This window comes from Salvelinus alpinus, chromosome 16, assembly GCF_045679555.1.
Source record: "Salvelinus alpinus chromosome 16, SLU_Salpinus.1, whole genome shotgun sequence".
Classification (NCBI taxonomy): domain Eukaryota; kingdom Metazoa; phylum Chordata; class Actinopteri; order Salmoniformes; family Salmonidae; genus Salvelinus; species Salvelinus alpinus.
In genome coordinates this window covers 5561555-5578127 of record NC_092101.1, presented here as the reverse complement: position 1 = coordinate 5578127, position 16573 = coordinate 5561555, and the positions used below count along the sequence as shown (strand labels likewise).

The 16573-nt window shown below is 40.8% G+C and overlaps 1 protein-coding gene across 2 annotated transcripts in view; it reads left to right on the top strand.

The window, feature by feature from the left end:
• The window catches only part of LOC139540678 (adhesion G protein-coupled receptor D2), a 143630-nt gene that overhangs the window by 19349 nt on the left and 107708 nt on the right, over window positions 1-16573 (top strand). For both annotated transcript variants that reach the window (XM_071344530.1, XM_071344529.1), the window contains 5 exons: window positions 171-476; window positions 846-957; window positions 9086-9229; window positions 15554-15659; window positions 15993-16104. In XM_071344530.1, the coding sequence (XP_071200631.1) occupies window positions 171-476; window positions 846-957; window positions 9086-9229; window positions 15554-15659; window positions 15993-16104 (780 nt within the window). The remainder of the gene's footprint in view (window positions 1-170; window positions 477-845; window positions 958-9085; window positions 9230-15553; window positions 15660-15992; window positions 16105-16573) is intronic.

Sequence of the window (16573 nt, the reverse complement as noted above, 5' to 3'; positions counted from 1 at the left end):
ATTTTAGAATAAGGCTGTAACGTAACAAAGTGGAAAGAGTCAAGGGGTCTGAATACTTTCCAAATGCACTGTAAATAGTCCCAATAGACATTCCCATTCAAGTCAAAGTTCTCTAATGTTCTAATAGTTAATCTATTTCTATGGTTAAAACCACCATGTTTTTCACCAAGGTGATTGAGGACATGAGCATGAACGCGTCGTCTGAGAAAGACTTGGTGTCGCTGAGCGGACTGACCACCATGCTGGTCAGGGTCCTGGAGGCCAGTCCGGACATCCTCACGTCCACCGATGTCCTCTACCTCACCGAGATGATGAAACTGGAGGCCACCACCACCACCCAGGATGTCAACCATGCCCAGGAGGGCCTAGACTCTGCCGAGGCCATGGTGTCCATTGCCACCAACTACCTGAAACTGGCCAGTCTCATCCTGGACCCTAAGATGGCCGCCCAGTGGCTAGGTCGGCCGGAGGACGTTGTACGTTTTCAGTGTTCACACGTTTATATAATGTATTAAACCAGCAAACAGAACTGGTTGCAATTACGTATTTAATGATTTTATGGTCAGGTTGTATACTGGTCGTAATAATTTTGTAACACTTTTGTCTTAATTCTACAATGAATGTGAAGTTTCTATTTATATGTGTAATTTTTCTATGTTCTATAAGGAACTGGTTCTATAAGGAAGTTGTAATCTGACCACAAAACAACAGGAATATTATGTATTTTTCATGACTTGATCTTGTCGTGAAAAAATATGTCATTACCTGATTGTAACAGAAACCAGTTTGTTGTATTCTGGTTACATGACCAGTTTTCAACCAGATTCTTTTTTTTCTTCATACAGGCAACTGTGGGACCATTCACTGTGGTGGAGAGCATTGATAAACTGACTGGAGCTTTAGCAGATGTGCTATCTGCAGAGTGGAAAAGCTTCACACTCTCCACGGAAAACATAGGTAATGATATTGTTTGCATCTTTTTTTTATTTTATAGTGTTGCTAAAAATCTTTGAAATTAGGTCTTATTAAGAATGTAATTAACATAAGAACTGATAAGAACGGATAAGAACTGGAGATAGAATTGGGAACTTCAGATAGACGCGAACCAACTAGAGAATAGAGGTGAAATGACAAAGAAAAGGGAGTTCACTTTACAGTGGTATCTGATGGCTCAGTCTGTGGGAGTATAGTGTTTGAATCAAATCAAATTGTATTCGTCACAGGCCGAGAGAAAGAAAATAGAGAATTATTAGAAAAGATATAACATGTAATAATAAATACCCAATGAGTAATGATAACTTGGCTACGAGGTAACTGAGGTAGATATGTACATATAACTAGGAATGAAGTGAATAGCCAACAGGATAGATAATAAACAGTAGCAGCAGTGTTTGTGATGAATAAAAAAAAGTTTGTTCAAAAAGGGTCAATACAGATAGTCCCGGGTAGCTATAAGGTTAACTATTTAACTAACTATTTAACAGTCTTATGGCTTCGGTAGAAGCTGTTCAGGGTCCTTTTGGTTCCAGACTTGGTGCATCGGTACCACTTGCCGTGCGGTAGCAGAGGGAACAGTCTATGACAGGGGTTCTCAAACTAGGGGTTGCGACCCCATATGGGGTCTTCTGATATGAATATGGGGTTGCGGGACAATTTCCAAAATCCAGAGAGAAAAAAAGATATATACCAAAAAATTATATAGTATCGTCTTTGTCTCTTAAAATCATTGTAATGTGGTTAACCTCAAAAATAAAAAATAAAACATTCATTCATTCAACCAGAGAGCGCCATTAGATCACGGAAATAGGCTGCACTTGACCATTGCACTTGAATCATTCCCATGGGGAATGGCTAGGCCCGCTACGCTATGAAAATACACACTGTGGTCGAGACTTTGATATTACCGGCCGCAATTGATATGGTGAAAACATTGTGTGGGGAGGCGGAGGCACAGAAACTCACATCAATACCTTGTCAGAGAAGACTGTTGAATGAATAATTTATTATATTGCTAGCAATCAATTCAAATCTTATTCAAGAGGAAACTGACTGAACGACTCAAAACTCCCCAGCTTATGCTCTCCAAATGGATGTTAGCTGTGAGGGCCGAGATGCCCATGTATTGTCTTTTGTTTGCTATACATGTCGGGGTATGCTATTCATGAGGACATATTATTCTGTCTCACGATTCCCGAGCACGGAAGGGCACAGGGGATGTTCAGTGTGCTGCGCGCCTATATTGACGAAATACAGATTCCATGGGGTTGAATGGTGGGCTTTTGCACAGATGTGACTCCAACTATAGCGGGACGGCGGGCAGGCCTCTGCACTCTAGTTATGAATGTGTCTCCCTCTGCCATATGGACACATTGTCTGATACCGAGAGCAACTGGCAGCAAAAGAGCTGAGCACAGAACTCTGCAGCAGGTAAGCACAGATATACAGTGGGAAGAAAGAGTATGTGAACCCTTTCGAATTACCTGGGTTAATTCGTGTTAATAAAATGTTATATGATCTTCATCCAAGTCACAACAATAGACAAACACAGTGCTTAAACGAATAACACACAAACAATTATAATTTGGCCATGGCATAACACTGACATTCCTGTCTTGCAGGAAATTAACATAGTTGACAGTGAGAGGACTTTTCTTTTTTTGTTGCGTTTGCATACTATACACATTTTACAGACACAATCTATTTTACAATAGAAATATGTTTTGTTTGTTTTTAGTCCTGGCCTTCCTTTCTGATGTCTGTCCAGTTTGATTTCTATTTGTAACTGCTATTTCACAACATTTCTGAACCTATATACATTTTACAGACCCCGTATGTTTTACATTTGTTTTCTTTTTGTTATTAGTCCCACACTTCAGCTCCATTCAACCCCTCCCATCTATCTCTTTCTATTTGCCATATATTTTTCAACTGTGCTGTAATGCTTCACTCGTCAACAGAGATGTTAGCATGTTTCAGAGATTTCTGTATGTCTTTAGCTGACACTCATTGAGCATTCTGCGCTGTGCTCCTGCAGTCATCTTTGTAGGATGGCCACTCCTAGGGAGAGCAGCAACAGTGCTGACATTTCTCCATTTATAGACAATTTGTCTTACCGTGGACTGACTTTTAGAGATAATTTTGTCACCCTTTCCAGCTTTATGCAAGGAATCAATTCTTAATCTTAGGTCTTCTGAGATCTCTTTTGTTCGAGGCATGGTTCACATCAGGCAATGCTTCTTTGTGAATAGAAAACTAAAATGTTGTGAGTTTTTTTTTATGGGCAGGTCAGCTCTATCCAAAATCTCCAATCTCGTCTCATTGATTCGACTCCAGCTTTTGTAGTCATTAGCCTAGGGGTTCACATACTTTTTTCAACCTACACTGAATGTTTAAATGATGTATTCAATATAGACATGAAAAATACAATAATGTGTGTGTTATTAGTTTAAGCACACTGTGTTTGTCTATTGTTGTGACTTGATCAGATGAAGATCAAATCAAATTTTATGTACAATTTATGCAGAATTCCAGGAAATTCCAAAGGGTTCACATACTTTTTCTTGCCGCTGTACTGCAGCAGGTAACTTTTATTATTAACCTCATCAAACCACATCCCCTGCGCACACGCCTGTTAGCTAAACTATGTGGAGATATGAGAGCATCAGAGCATGACAGTGTTCTATTGCACACTGAGGCTTGGTGGTTATTGAGGGAGAGTGTTTGAAAGATTTTTCGCATTGAGAGAGGAACTGTTGTCATTCAAAATGGATGTTAAAACCCCCCCCCCAAAAAAACAGACTTGGTTGACTTTTTGTGTAATGAAAAAAAAATGTGTTTCCTTGACTATGTAACAGACATATTTGGAAAACTGAACGAACTGAACACAAGCATGCAGGGGAAAGACAAAAATATTATACTGATGATACCGAATCAGTGGATTCAGAGGGAAGAATTCTTATTGGAGAGAGTATTTCAAAAGCGAACCATGCCCCCTTCCCTAGGCTGTGCATGTTTCTAACGGACAACAGCATCAGTAAGTGTCTCACACGAGTGATGACTGCTCACTTCCAATGCTTGGAAGAGAACTTTGAGACCTACTTCCCAATCCGTTTAATTGTGATCCTGGCTCAGTTGACATGCCGGTAAGTGAAAACGAACAGCTGATCGAGCTGTCATGTGACCGAATGCATTCACTGGTCACTATGGAGGATTTTTGGTTCCTGACTCAAAGGGAATACCCTGCCGTCTCTTTCTAGAGCTCCGACTTTCTGACCTAAAGGTCACTGGCATCATGATTTGACCTCACATTTTTCAGAGCCTTCTGGGAAGGCTTTCCCCTAGATGTTGGAACATTGCTGCAGGGACTTGCTTCCATTCAGCCACGAGCATTAGTGAGGTCGAGCACAGATGTTGGGCAATTAGGCCTGGCTCGCAGTCGGCGTTCCAATTCATCCCAAAGGTGTTCGATGGGGTTGAAGTCAGAGCTCTGTGCAGGCCAGTCAAGTTCTTGCACACCGATCTCGACAAACCGTTTCTGTATGGACCTCGCTTTGTGCACGGGGGCATTGTCAGGAAACAGGAAAGGGCCTTCCCCAAACTGTTCCCACAAAGTTGGAAGCACAGAATCTTCTAGAATGTCATTGTATGCTGTAGTGTTAAGACTTCCCTTCACTGGAACTAAGGGGCCTAGCCCGAACCATGATAAACAACCCCAGAAATTATTCCTTCTCCACCAAACTTTACCGTTGTCACTATGCATTGGGGCAGGTAGCGTTCTCCTGGCATCCGCCAAACCCAGATTTGTCCGTTGGACTGCCAGATGGTGATGCGTGATTCATCACTCCAGAGAACCCGTTTCCACTGCTCAAGAGTCCAATAGCGGCAAGCTTTACACAACTCCAGTATGACGCTTGACATTGCACATGGTGATCTTAAGCTTGTGTGCGAGATGCTCGGCCATGGAAACCCATTTCATGAAGCTCCCGACGAACAGTTATTGTGCTGATGTTGCTTCCAATGGCAGTTTGGAACTCGGTAGTAAGTGTTGCAACTGAGGACACACGATTTGTATGCGCTTCAGCTCTCGGCAGTCTCATTCTGTGGGATTGTGTGGCTTACCACTTTGCGTTGTTATGCCTAGACATTTCCACTTCACAATAACAGCACTTACAGTTGACCAGGGCAGCTCAAGCATGGCAGAAATTTGACGAACTGACTTGTTGCAAAGGTGGGCTCTTCAGTAAGGCCATTCTACTGCCAATGTTTGTCTATGGAGATTGCATGGCTGTGTGCTCGATTTTATACACCTGTTAGTAACAGGTGTGGTTGAAATTGGCGTAGCCACTAATTTGAAAGGGTGTCCGCATACTTTTGTATGTAAAGTGTACATTTCTTCACATGGTTGGGGTTCAGAGAAGTTTTAGATATCAAAATGGGGTTGTGGGCCAAGAATGTTTGGGAACCCCTGGTCTATGACTTGGGTGGCTGGAGTCTTTGACAATTTTCTGGGCCTTCCTCTGGCACCGCCTGTTATAGAGGTCCCAGATGGCAGGAAGCTCGGTCCCAGTGATTTACTTTGCCGTACTCACTAGCGCCTTGCGGAAGGATGCCAAGTTGTTGTCATACCAAGTGGTGATGCAGCCAGTCAATATGCTCTCAATGGTGCAGCTGTATAACTTTTTGAGGATCTGAGGGCCCATACCAAATTTTTTCAGCCTCCTTAGGGGGAAGAGGTGTTTCGTGCCCTCTTAATGACTGTGTTGGTGTGTGTGGACCGTGATAGATCCTTAGTGATGTAGAAACCAAGAAACTTGAATCTCTCGACACGCTCCACTACATCCCCGTCGATGTGAATGTGGGCATGCTTGTTAATGAAGTTGGTGACTGGTGTGGTAAATTCCTCAATGCCGTCAAATGAATCACGGAACATATTCCAGTCTGTGCTAGCAAAACAGTCCTGTAGCTTAGCATCCACTTCATCGGACCACTTCCACATTGGGCGCATCATTGGTACTTCCTGTTTGATTTTTTGCTTGTAAGCATGAATCAGGATGACAGTATTATTTGGCAGATTTGCCAAATGGAGGGCGAGGGAGAGCTTTGCATGTGTTTCTGTGTGTGGAGTGATGGTGATCTAGAGTTTTTTTTGCATCTAGTTGCGCAGGTGACATGCTTGTAGAAATGAGGTAAGATGGATATCAGTTTCCCTGCATTAAAATCACCAGCCACTAGGAGCGCCACCTCTGGATGAGCATTTTCCTATTTGCGTTTGGCCCTTTACAGCTCATTGAGTGCGGTCTTAGTGCCAGCGTCAGTTTGTGTTGGTAAATAGACAGCTATGGAAAGTATAGATAAACTCTCTTGACACGTACCAACAAACGGGTGTGATCATTCTATTGTGGTCCAAAGTGTCGGAAACTTTCTGGTAAATTTCTGGAATATTTCCATGGGAAGTTAAGCCCAGGAATTTGGGGAATTTTGCTTAAATTCATCAAAAAGTTAGCTTATAATAGTGAATGTTTGACAGTCTCCTGGAGGGGAAGGAGTCTCTCCAAGAAATGGTCATGTATGTCACAGTCTGCCGATATGGACAGCCCCATCAGGAGTATTCTTGTATGGATGATGTATTTTGGGAGAAAGTGGTAAGCAGCCTGAAACTCCTGAAACCTATAGCAGTAGCCATTGCACAGATTGAGGGAGACAATGCCATCCTGTCTGATGTTCACTCTGCTTGCAGATGTAAGAGAAGACATCCATACTGCCCTGCCCACTTCACTGTTGCTCCAAGCAGAGGAAACTGCAGTTCTGAAATACATCACAAAGCATGAAGACTTCTGCCTGAAGCCCATACACGCCGCAGCGTACATGTTGGACCCCAAGTATGCTGGCAAGAGCATCCTGTCTGGTGCAGAGATCAACAAGGCCTATGGTGCCATCACTACCGTGTCTCGCCACCTTGGCCTGGATGAGGGCAAGCTTCTTGGCAGTCTGGCGAAGTACACTTCCAAGCAAGGGCTTTGGGATGGAGATGCAATATGGCAGTCGTGCCAACATATCTCCTCAGCCACCTGGTGGAAGGGACTTTGTGGATCTGAGGCTTTTTGAGCCTGACAACGAGCCATCCCAACAAGGTTGGAAAGTGACAGTGAAGATGAAGAGTCTGATGTTCAAGAGGTAGACATTGAGGATGTCCAGGGAGAAGATATGGAAGCCTGAGAGGAAGATAACCAAAGCTTTAGTTTCTAGACAGATGTATGTTGAAAATGTTGTTGGGAAATGCGATGGATCATTGGGGATCATTCAATATTCCCTTTCTATTGTTGTTCAGTGAAATCATCCCATGTGAAGAGTCAACTCATTTCATTAAAGTTCAATTCATAACTAAATAGTTTTTAAAATTTCTATTGGAAGGATTTAATTATTTGCAAATTTGTCTACTTATGATAAGGTAAAATGTTTATGTTTCTGTCTCCATATGATATGGTAAATATATCCAATGCAAAAAACATTACATTTAAATGGTATTCATATTAAGTTGCAACTATTTCCGTTAATTCCCATATATACCCGTTAATTCACATTTATTCCCGTTAATTTCCACAGAAAGTTTCCACCTCTTAGTATTTCCCAAAATAAATGTGCAACCCTAGTGGTCCCTGCTGCGTACGCTCAAACCAGTGTGATTTAGAATGCTTATTTAGAACGTCCAGTTTCGATTGACGCAACAGTCCGCGTTTGAGCTGGCCACACTGTTTTTTCACAGAAACATTTTGCACAAACACAGTCCTCACAAAGTTATGTCCTGATTGTGACCAGGTTATTTTTGGATGTAATGTTCAGACATTCACAATCATCCAAACCAGAAAATGTAGGCTACATTAGTCCTAGTGCTAACTTAGGAAAGATTGACGTAACGCAAGCGTTCATATTTAGCTAACTTTCGGCTGACAGAAACCCCAATATGAATTAACTAATAGCAATTACTATTTACAATTCATCATATCACGGGTGAGCTCAGAGTACTGATCGAAATAATTGAGTAAAACACTTTATAAAAATCAAAAGTAATCCGATAAAGGGTAGTGTGTGGGTGCCACCATGTTTTTTCTTTTTGCGTCAACCAAAGATAAGGTTTTTAAATGTTTATTTAACCTTTATTTAACTAGGCAAGTCAGTTAAGAGCAAATTCTTATTTACAATGACTGCCTACCCCGGCCAAACCCGGAGGACGCTGGGCCAATTGTGCGCTACCCTATTGGACGTGATGTAGCCTGGATTCGAACCAGGGACTGCAGTGACGCCTCTTGCACTGATATGCAGTGCCTTCGGGAGACAAGAAGAGGAGACGAGATGAGTTTGGTCTGTTTTGAAGGGGGTGTGTTGTCTACTTCACCTCGTTATATAACATCTTTGGTCTAACAGACGTTTATGTGACACCCAGAATGCATTGTATAATGTCAACAAACATGGCGCAACACATAGCTGTCAAATAGCTGAGCCTTATCTCATTGTAATCAGTACAACCTTCAAAAAAGTATTTTACACACATCATAGGTCTCCATTAAAATCTATGCAATTATCGGAAAGTATTATTTTTCACCAGTACTGTGAATAAAACTGTTAATACTTTATGCTCCATACATACATACTGTATGCTACAATAGAAACGACAACACGATAGAATACCTCATGAAGCTGGTTGAGAGAATGCCAAAAGTTTGCAAAGCTGTCATGAAGGCAAAGAGTGGCTACTTTGAAGAATCTAAAATCTAAAATAGATTTTGAGTTGTTTTAACAGTTTTTTTTGGTTACTGCATGAGTCCATATGTGTTATTTCATAGTTTGGATGTCTTCACTATTATTCTTCAATGTAGAAAATAGTACAAATAAAGAAAATCCCATGAACGAGTAGGTGTGTCCAAACGTTTGACTGGCACTGTATATTTTTGATACCTCAAATAGCTAAATGATCCTTGGTATGATCATCTTAAAACAATTCCATATTTTAGCACGAGTCCAATTTGTCTGTAATGTTCCTGTATTACTTTATAGGAGTCCAATTTCCCTGTATGTCCTTTGTCCCCAGATGTGCACGTGGAGGCACGGAAGCTGTCCCAGATGAGCTGCAGCTGTGTGTTTAAACCGTCAGTGTTTGGCGGCCACAGTAGCGGTAGTGGCCAGGACGAGCTGCTCATCCCCGACACGGAGGTCCAGAGACTACATGACTTGGGTAACACTCATTCATGCGGATGAACACACACACACACAGACACTCACACTAAGGTTTAACTCTAGAACCGCTAGAGAACGTTGCCTATAGCCTATTTTTGTTTCCCTTACAATAAAAACATTACAGTGTAATCCATTTGACCAACTTTATTTGTAGATTCGATTAGTAATAGAGTTATAGTAATTAATAAAGTCCAATTACAGCTTCTTTTGACAAAGTAGAAGTTAAAAATATAATAATAATATAACCAGCCAGGTACACAGGTGAAATGATTTGCAGTATTCCTAAACAAAAGCACCAGTGCATGATCAATTGTGAAGGATGAATTGCATTAATTAATATTTGTGGAAATACTGTATATTCATGACAAGATATAAAAACACTAATTTTTTGATTGTATCGGACACTTGCGTGCCTTTTTCGCATTAATCAATCTTGTCTTCTCTTTATGCTTCGTTACCACAGTCAGCACACAGCGTCGAGGCTTTGTGTGAGCAAGCCCCACAAACAAATTGGTTGCACTGCACACAGTTTTCATGGGCCTTGTTTTGTGTGCCCCTGCTGCAGGTGTCGCATACCCTCTCTGTAGCGGTTGTGTGGCATGGTCTCTCCCAAAACAAGTCCACCCCAAAACTATCAGAACAAAATTCCTCTACATCCATGCTCTTTCCGCCGTACGCTCCCTGGGCATACAAGAGTGCAATACATGCTTACAGTTCAACCTTAGACATGTCCCACATACTGTTTCCTTTTTTGTGCACATGAGCAACAGTACAATCTCTGATGCACTGCGACATCTGCATGTCACATAAACTCATCACTCTTTTCCACCCAAACCGTGCCATCCCTCCCAGACTCCTGTCTCACCGTGGCAGTTGGGATCACCGTCTCAGTTGGCTCTGTTCTGGTTTTTCTGCGGCGAGACTCAGGCATCGGAGGCAGAGGCTCGAAGTCAAAATCAGAATCAGATGAAGACTCTTCATCAGCAAGGTCGATTTCAAGCTCAGTATCTGATCCTCCATCCGGGCTCCAAATCTAAATTCTGCAGTATTTGCAATGCTGTCAAAACGTGAAAGAGAATGGTATCAACCCGCAAGGCTTGCGGTCAAATTATTAACATGAGTGCCAACGCTGATAAATAGGCATAACACAAACTCATGATTACACTATTGTTGTTCTAAATTTAATCAACCTCTTCACCCTCATCATTCAGGTAGGCCTTATTTAAATCAGATTGTGAAGTAACTTGCACAATTATCTCCCATTCCATCCATTTGTCATTCATTCAGTGGGCTGGCATCGTTTGCTTCGCTGGATAGAGTCAAGGATATGTTTAGCGTTATTCTAAAGGCCTACTGCAACATGTAGCATGTTTTCGTTTCCCTTACAATACATTTGATTAGTAATCGAGTTATAGTAAATAAAACAGTTCCATAACAGCTTCTTTACAAAGTAAAATGTACAGTTGAAGTCGGAAGTTTACATACACCTTAGCCAAATACATTTAAACTCAGTTTTTCACAATTCCTGACATTTAATCCTAGTAAAAGTTCCCAGTCTTAGGTCAGTTAGGATCACCACTTTATTTTAAGAATATGAAATGTCAGAATAATAGTAGAGAGAATTATTTATTTCAGCTTTTATTTCTTTCATCATATTCCCTGTGGCTCATAATCCCTGTGGGTCATAGAAATTTCCACCAGAGCTGTTGCCAGATAATTGAATATTAATTTCTCTACCATAAGCTGCCTCCAATGTCGTTTTAGGACATTTGGAAGTACGTCCAACCGGCCTCACAACCGTAAACCGCGTGTAAGGGGGGGGGGGGGCTGCTGAGGAGTATTTCTGTCTGTAATCAAGCCCTTTTGTGAGGGAAAACTAATTTTGATTGGCTGGGCCTGGGTGGGTGGGTCTGGCTCCGAAGTGGGTGGGCCCATGCCCTCCTAGGCCCACCCATGGCTGCACTCCTGCCCAGTCATGTGAAATCTATAAATTAGGGCCTAATTAATTTCAATTAACTGATTTCCTAATATGAACTGTAACTCAGTAAAATCTTTGAAATTGTTGCACGTTGCGTTTATATTTTTGATGAGTGTAAAATGGCTCTAAATACCTTTCTGTTTGTGATTTCAAAATTCTGACAAATGAGCAGTGTAAAATACAAACAGGACAATTCAGGGAAGGAGCAGGACATTTTTTGGAGGGCGTTTTTATTTTATTTACAAAATCAAACGTCAGTGGGCAATGGCCTATGGCGGTTCTAATGTCAATGGCGAGAACCGGTTTATCGAGATTTACTGGGATTTCCCGCCCAATCCCACTCCCCTTTTCTGGGATAAATAATTGTGCGAAACCAGTTTACTATAATAAATTGTTTCTATGAACAGCGTGACGTGAAATGGAATTATGCAATGTCTAAATCTGTCTTCATACAGCCTTCTCTGCTCTGCTATCTGCATGATTAATAATAAACGCTCAGGGTAGGGGTGTTTGTGTTATTGTAGCCTACCGTATATACTTACACAAAGTCACCATGAATTCAAAGCTCACGCATTGTTTATGCTGAAACTGTACACACGACCGTGAAATGCAGTTAATACGGTAACTGGCTCCAACTTTTGAGCTATCGGTAAGCCTCAATAGTGTGTGATTGCGGCTTGTGCATCCCATTGGTTCCTGCATGAACCCCCCCCCCCCCCCCCCCACCCTTTGAGCACGCCATCTTCATGCTTGTGTGACACTATTGATTTTCTGTATTTCCCCTGATTGCCAATATGATTAAAATGTGAGTCCAAGGGGAAATAAAAGTATTATCTGAGTTTTCTGGGGGCGAAGGACACTGTCTACCTGTGTCCTAGCAAGCTAGCTACTGTTGTCACCCCGACTCATCTTCTGTGGGGTTTATCGACGGTTGGCATCCAACGTTACGGTGCATTACCGCCACCTACTGTACTGGAGCGCCCCCTTTGTGTACTTCTCTGGGATATGTGGGACGCTAACGTCCCACTTGGCCAAAAGCCAGTAAAAATGCAGAGCGCCAAATTCAAATATACTACTATAAAAATCAAACTTTCATGAAATCACACATGAAAGACACCAAATTAAAGCTACACTTGTTGTGAATCCAGCCAACATGTCTGATTTCAAAAAGGATTTACGGCGAAAGCACACCAAACGATTATGTTAGGTCAGTACATAGCCACAGAAAAACACAGCCATTTTTCCAGCCAAAGAGAGGAGTAACAAAAAGCAGAAATAGAGATAAAATGAATCACAACCTTTGATGATCTTCATCAGATGACACTCATAGGACTTCATGTTACACAATACATGTATGTTTTGTTTTGTTCAGTAAAGTTCATATTTATATCCAAAAATCTGTCTCACTTGGCAAAAAGCCAGAGAAAATGCAGAGCGCCAAATTCAAATTAATTACTATAAAAATCAAACTTTCATTAAATCACACATGAAAGATACCAAATTGAAGCTACACTGGTTGTGAATCCAGCCAACATGTCAGAATTCAAATAGGCTTTTCGACTAAAGCAAACGATGCTATTATCTGAGTTAGCACCATTGTAAACAAAGAGAGATAAGCATATTTCAACCCTGCAGGCGCGACACAAAACGCAGGAATAAAAATATAATTCATGCTTTACCTTTGACGAGCTTCTGTTGTTGGCACTCCAATATGTCCCATAAACATCACAAATGGTCCTTTTGTTCGATTAATTCCGTCGATATATATCCAAAATGTCAATTTATTTGGCGAGTTTGATCCAGAAAAACACCGGTCCCAACTCGTGAAACATGACAACAAAATATCTCAAAAGTTACCTGTAAACTTTGCCAAAACATTTCAAACTACTTTTGTAATACAACTTTAGGTATTTTTTAACGTAAATAATCGATAAAATTGACGACGGGATGATCTGTGTTCAATACAGGATTAAAACAATCTGTAGCATGCTTTCTGGTCACGCGCCTCTATCTAACAGGACACTTTAAGTGACCCTGATTCAAAATGGCCGTACTTCTTCATTACACAAAGGAAAAACCCTCAACTAATTTCTAAAGACTGTTGACATCCAGTGGAAGCGGTAGGACCTGCAAGCAGGTCAATTATAAATCTGTATTCCCAATGAAAATTAATTGAAAAGAGAGTGACCTCAAAAAAAGAATTATCTGAATGGTTTGTCCTCTGGGTTTCGCCTGCTAAATAAGTTCTGTTATACTCACAGACATGATTCAAACAGTTTTAGAAACTTCAGAGTGTTTTCTATCCAAATCTACTAACACTATTCATATCTTAGTTGAATTTGGGTATGCTTTTCATCCAAACGTGAAAATGCTGCCCCCTATCCTAGAGAAGTTAAAAATGGACCAATAGAAGTATTGATAAGGGAATGTACATGTTTAAAGTAATAATAAGGGAATCTGAATGACATTAAGAGTAATGACTAAAGTATTTCACCCTAATAGTTACAGAAGCTTAGACAATGTGTTTAGACATAATACTAGAATATTGTGAGACAGTGGGAACATTATGTTTGTGTGTGATAAAGAGGAACTGACAACAGACATGTTTTGGTACTGTGAGACCAAGGACAGGAGATAAAGTTCCTCCACCCAGGGAGAAACAGATGCTCTTGTAGACTTGTAGGCGCTTGTAGGAGTTATATAAAAGGCTATGCGCATTATATGATTTTTAGAGCTCTCATGAATAAACTACAACGAACCTTTTGCAGAATCTGAGTCTTAGCCAAATTCTTATTAACCCTAGCTTTACAACCTAGGGGGAATTGGTCAAAGCTATAGTGATTGTTATCATCATTGGGATTGAAAATTCTCGTGACAAGTATAAAGAGGGGTTCCTGCAGATATAGGAATGACCACATGCAGTAACGCTCCGAATTGTGAGACGCAATTAAACCCTTCTCATAGGTCTACCTTCTTTTATTAATAAAAAAAATGCCGTCTGTGTGGCAAAGCGTGACAAAAATGAATGCCAACGAGGCCACATGCAAAACCGAGCCGCTGAAAATCCAGTCAAGAAATTTAGCCTGTTTGAACCAACAATCAACCGGTCACGATCGCCACAATCTAGGCCACCTCTGAGGAGGCCGAGAGTGCTTTCTCAGTCTGTGCTTTTTGAGAGCCCACTTCAGCAGAACACTTTTTAGTTGAACAGGTGCGGCCTATATCCTATGCAAATTGTTTTGTTTGTTTGTTTGCTACAGGGTAGGGCTACCAGGTTATTTTACGTAGCCTATAGTCCAAGTTTGTGTGTAGAATGTTATTCTGCGTTTGTTTGGCTGGTCTTGAGAATCAGTCAGCTATAATTACAGTTGGGCCTACTTACACATAGTTAGGCTTACTCTGTTTCTGACCAAGTCTGTTTTTCATGTTGAAAAATAACGCAAAAACCTCAAATTGAAGAAGCAAGTTTTATGAAAATGTTCGTTTTTCTGTCCTGAATAAAAGTCAGAATGGAAAAGAATAATGGCTGGGTCTTCACTTGTTTATTGAATTTTATTATATAGTCAATGTTTGTGTAGCCAAGAGCTCACATTTCATTTATTTTATGCTGTGACTAAATGCATTTTTAAAAACAAAACCTTCAGAGATGATCATATACTTTATTGCTAGAAAAGGTCTACCATAGATTTTTAGGCTAACGAATGATAAAGAATGGTAATAAGTAAATTGTTAGCTTTTATGTAAAACATAGCCTACCTTAGAATGGCACATGATTCGCGGCGGGTTTAGATTTGCGGGCAATTGATTAACCGTAGTGCTATCCATGGTGCTATCCGCTACAGCTTATCTCTTTGATTAGCGGAAAATCAAATATGTTCCCTCTGACAAAATCACCACAGTAAGCAAAGTAAAAACAGCCACAACCTTCCCAAATTCTCCCAATAGCAATGAACAAGGAGAGAGAAAAGGACCAAGCTGCATCATTCAGTCAAAGCTAGGCTACAGCGAATGTAATTTTCACTAGACCGTATTAACCCCATAATATTTTACTAGTCGGACAACAATGCTTCAAAGGCCTGTTAAAACTAGGCTACATCAACGAAATAGTGTGGTGACTTCGAGAGCACTTTGAGTTGGTTAAATTGCGACAAATACAACAAGAAATCGTTAGATTAATGTGTATATTTCTCCATTTATAGTGGTATAATCATGTCAGATTTTTTTTCACTGGTCTTCCGGTTTGAACGGGAATAGCGGGAGACTCATTTAACTAACACTCGCATCAGTGTTATCAGTGTTGTATTTTATGATGACATTTATTTTATCACCCATTTTGTTTGGCAGGTCACAAGGAAGTGATGTTCATCCATACGTACTACAGCCATCTCATGGAGATCCAGTCTAGGATGGAGCAGGACATTTCTCCAGAAGACCAGAGTGAAAACACAGGGTATGGTTTCCTTACACCTCCAATTTGACATAGTAGAGAATGTCATCCAATACAATGAATGACCATGCTTTGACATAATTATGGTCAATTTTTTAGATCCTCCAGATCTTTTGGGGAATTAAAATGCTACACCTACATACAGTATGGAGAATACAAAGTTAATACATTATTGGATCATATCTGAATACAATCTTTACTAGAAAAATGTTAAAATATACTTTACACTTCAGGTAGTCTGATCTTAATCGGATAAGATCTGATTTTGGTTGCCAACAAGCTCACATGAAAGGAAAGGCCTAAAGGTAACATCTACTCTATTATTGCTCCCCGCAGTGTCCTCCCTGGTCGCCTGGCCACTGCAGTCATCTCAGCCACGGTTCGAGACCCCTCCAAGGCCCAGAACATCCCAGTGGCCATCCACTATACTTTGTCCTCCTCGCACGTGGTAAGATCAATGTCTGTATCCCAAATGGCACCCTATTTATTTTATAGTGCACCTTTATAGTCCTATGTGCCCATGTCAAAAGTACTGCTCTATAGGGAATAGGTTGCCATTTGGGACATACACATTACTATATATGAAGGGGATAAAGCCCACTGCTACACACTAGACTACTGCCTGCATGCTGATTCACACTATAGGGCCAACCTGAACCATAGAGTACTTACTGGCTTGGATATTTTCATTTCACATTGTCCTTTCCAGCTCTGTTCCAGCAACTATGGTGATGAGTAACCAGGCCAGCCAGTGAGGCTTGGCTTGGTTCGGCTCAGTAGTGTGAAATGTTATGTCCTGCAAAAAAATTAATATTTCCTGCAATTCTTAGGATGTAACGAATTCCAATCCGTACAATATGTTCCGATTTTGTAAGAGCTTAAGTATGGGTGTGTGGTGTAACATTGATGTGTATATA